The following is a 2,929-nucleotide window of genomic DNA, read 5'->3' on the forward strand; positions in this document are numbered from 1 at the left end:
GCCCTCCAGAAGGGCACAGCTCTGCCATAGGATCTCTGTGCTGCACAGGATCCCCATGGAGAAAACTCCTCAGTGCTAAATCCATGGAAATGCTCTGGGCAGCCGTACCTGGGAGCTGCAATGATCCCTCTCTGTGGCAGTCTGGGAGGAGAAAGATGAGATCCTAATCAGGCATCCTGAGGAATGGCAAGGATTCTGTCAATGTGCTCTTTGAAACAGGATTCCTCTGCTCCCAGAAGTACCTTGTTTCTTTTTAAAGGGAATTCCTAAGGGTGATCCCCCTTCAGCTCCAAGCTGCCAGCCAGGGGCAGCTGTGAACAGGAAAGATGGCCAGCTCTTGTCTCTGCACCAAAAGACCATCCCTTTGCCTCTCAGGACTCACGAGATTTCACTTGGAGCACATTACAAATGTCAGAGATTTCAACCATCCAAACTCACTCCTGGCAAGAGGAAATGGAACAAAATCAAGTCCCCAAATCCTCTCCCTCTGTTCTGCCCTTGGGCAAACTGTGACCAGCAGTTCTGGAAACACTTTGATACATCACAAGTGCATTTAATTGGAGGTCACCCTGTGCTCCAAGTTGCCTCTCACTGCACAGCAAGAAGGATTCCTCAGGAGCCCATTCCAGGGTCCCTGCTCCCTGTGCCCCCTTCAGCCAGCAAAACCCAGAGCTCGGGGAGAGGGATGCAGAGAGATCTTCCTGAAAAGAGGCCCTGAATGTTGAATTGCTATGAGACATGTAAGATGTTTTGCTAAATGAATCTGGCCTAATTCAGTTCTGTCTTTTTTCTCCTCAACAGAAAACAATAACCGGAGGCATCAAATGTCCAACAGCAGCTCCATGCCCCAGTTCCTCCTCCTGGCATTGACAGACAGGCGAGAGCTGCAGCTCCTCCACTTCTGGCTCTTCCTGGGCATCTCTCTGGCTGCCTTCCTGGCCAACGGCCTCATCCTCAGCGCCGTAGCCTGCGACCACCACCTGCACACCCCCATGGGCTTCTTCCTGCTCAACCTCTCCCTCACAGACCTGGGCTGCATCTGCACCACTGTCCCCAAAGCCATGCACAATTCCCTCTGGGACACCACAACCATCTCCTACACAGAATGTGCTGCACAGATCTTTTTCTTTGTCTTCTTCATCTCATCAGAGTATTTCCTACTCACCATCATGTGCTACGACCGCTACGTTGCCATCTGCAAACCCCTGCACTACGGGACCCTCCTGGGCAGCAGAGCTTGTGCCCACATGGCAGCAGCTCCCTGGGCCACTGGCTTTCTCCATTCTCTGGTGCACACAGCCAATACATTTTCCCTGCCCCTGTGCCAGAGCAATGCCCTGGGCCAGTTCTTTTGTGAAATCCCACACATCCTCAAGCTCTCATGCTCACACTCAGGTTACCTCAGAGAACTTATGATTCTTATGTTTAGTGTCTGTTTAGCTTTTGGTTGTTTTGTTTTCATTGTTTTCTCCTATGTGCAGATCTTCAGGGCTGTGCTGAGGATCCCCTCTCAGCAGGGGCGGCACAAAGCCTTTTCCACATGCCTCCCTCACCTGGCTGTGGTCTCCCTGTTTGTCAGCACTGTCACATTTGCCTACCTAAAACCCCTCTCCATCTATTCCTCATCCCTGGACCTGGTGGTGTCAGTTCTGTACTCAGTAGTGCCTCCAGCACTGAACCCCTTCATCTACAGCCTTAGGAACCAGGAGCTCAGGGATGCCATAAGGAAAATGATGACTGGATGCTTTTCAGGAGCAATAAAGTGCCTGTTTTCTGGTTCATAGCATTCAGAATGGGACGCCTTAACGGCCCAGCCTTCCTGCTCAGGTTGTTCATGGAGGTCATCGGGTTGTTCTTGCAATAATTTTCCATGCAGTTAAATATTATTATGCATCTGCCTTCTAATTTAGTGTCTACCCATTGAGTTGGAGCCAGAGATGTATAAATGATGAATTGTACTCTCTAAGTATTTAAACAAAATAAAGGACCCTGCAGTGCTTTCTTTGTCCAAGATTCTTCTTCTCAGATGTTCCTAAAGGACAGCACACTGCAGGACAGGGTGGATTTGCAAATGGGGAGGGGACAATAATCCCAGCCCAGCAGCACTGCCAGGGAGCAGCAGGGCTTGGTCTTTGCAGAGCTGCTCTCTTGCCACTTCCACACTGTCCTCCTGAGCCCCTTTCTCACTGTAAGGCCTGAGTGCTCTCTGAGCACAGTCCTGGGGGCTGGAAGCCCTTGGAGCACAGGCAGGGACAGGCCCTGGGAACTTGTGAAGCAGAGCTGGGCTCCCTTCCAGCATCTCCAGGATGCTGTGGGATCTTCTGAGGGCAGGGACTGGGTCACTCCTTCTGTGACCTTGCTCCAGGGCTGCAACTCTCCTGCAGTGACACCATGACATTCCTGCTCTCTGCTTTCCAGGTTTCATTTTCTGATCCAGTCTTCCCCTCCTGTTCACAGGGACATCCTGTGAGTGCTTCAGAGCTGCCATCCTGGGGCAGCTCCTGCCCAGCGTGGGCAGGCACAAGGTCTCTCCACCTGCTCCTCTCACCTCCCCAGGGCCACTGTTTTCTGCAGCCTCCTCAGCCTTGCCCAGCACAGCCCTCCTGGCACAGTTGGACACAGCCCTTGTTCTACACCCTCCTCAGGCACCTGCCCAACCCCCTCAGCTCCAGCCTGATGGCCACAAACCTGCAGGGCAGGGAGGCACCAGGCAAAATGCTCAGGGAACCTTTCAGCTGCACTCAAATCCAATTGGAGGGGTTGGCCTGGAGGAAGAAATCCCTTCTAATGCTCCAGAACCACCAGGACAACCTGTGTTGTGTCCTGGGCACTCCTCTGGAAGTGTGGGATATGGAAAAGGTTTTGGTGTCAGGGATATTGGGAAGGCTGGGCAGTGTCACTGGAAGACCTCTCCCAAACCCTTGGAAAG

The 2,929-nt window shown here is 52.4% G+C and overlaps 1 protein-coding gene across 1 annotated transcript; it reads left to right on the forward strand.

Moving 5' to 3' along the window:
* Positions 1 to 824: 824 nt before the first annotated feature.
* LOC113980283 (olfactory receptor 14J1-like) lies at positions 825 to 1,733 on the forward strand (the record flags this gene model as incomplete). The annotated part of the gene is made up of 1 exon (XM_027707517.1): positions 825 to 1,733. A coding segment is annotated over exon 1 (909 nt), but the record flags the coding sequence as incomplete, so codon positions are not given.
* Between the last annotated feature and the right edge of the window lie 1,196 nt (positions 1,734 to 2,929).

This window comes from Neopelma chrysocephalum, unplaced genomic scaffold, assembly GCF_003984885.1.
Source record: "Neopelma chrysocephalum unplaced genomic scaffold, ASM398488v2 Primary Assembly neopelma1_93474, whole genome shotgun sequence".
Classification (NCBI taxonomy): Eukaryota; Metazoa; Chordata; class Aves; order Passeriformes; family Pipridae; genus Neopelma; species Neopelma chrysocephalum.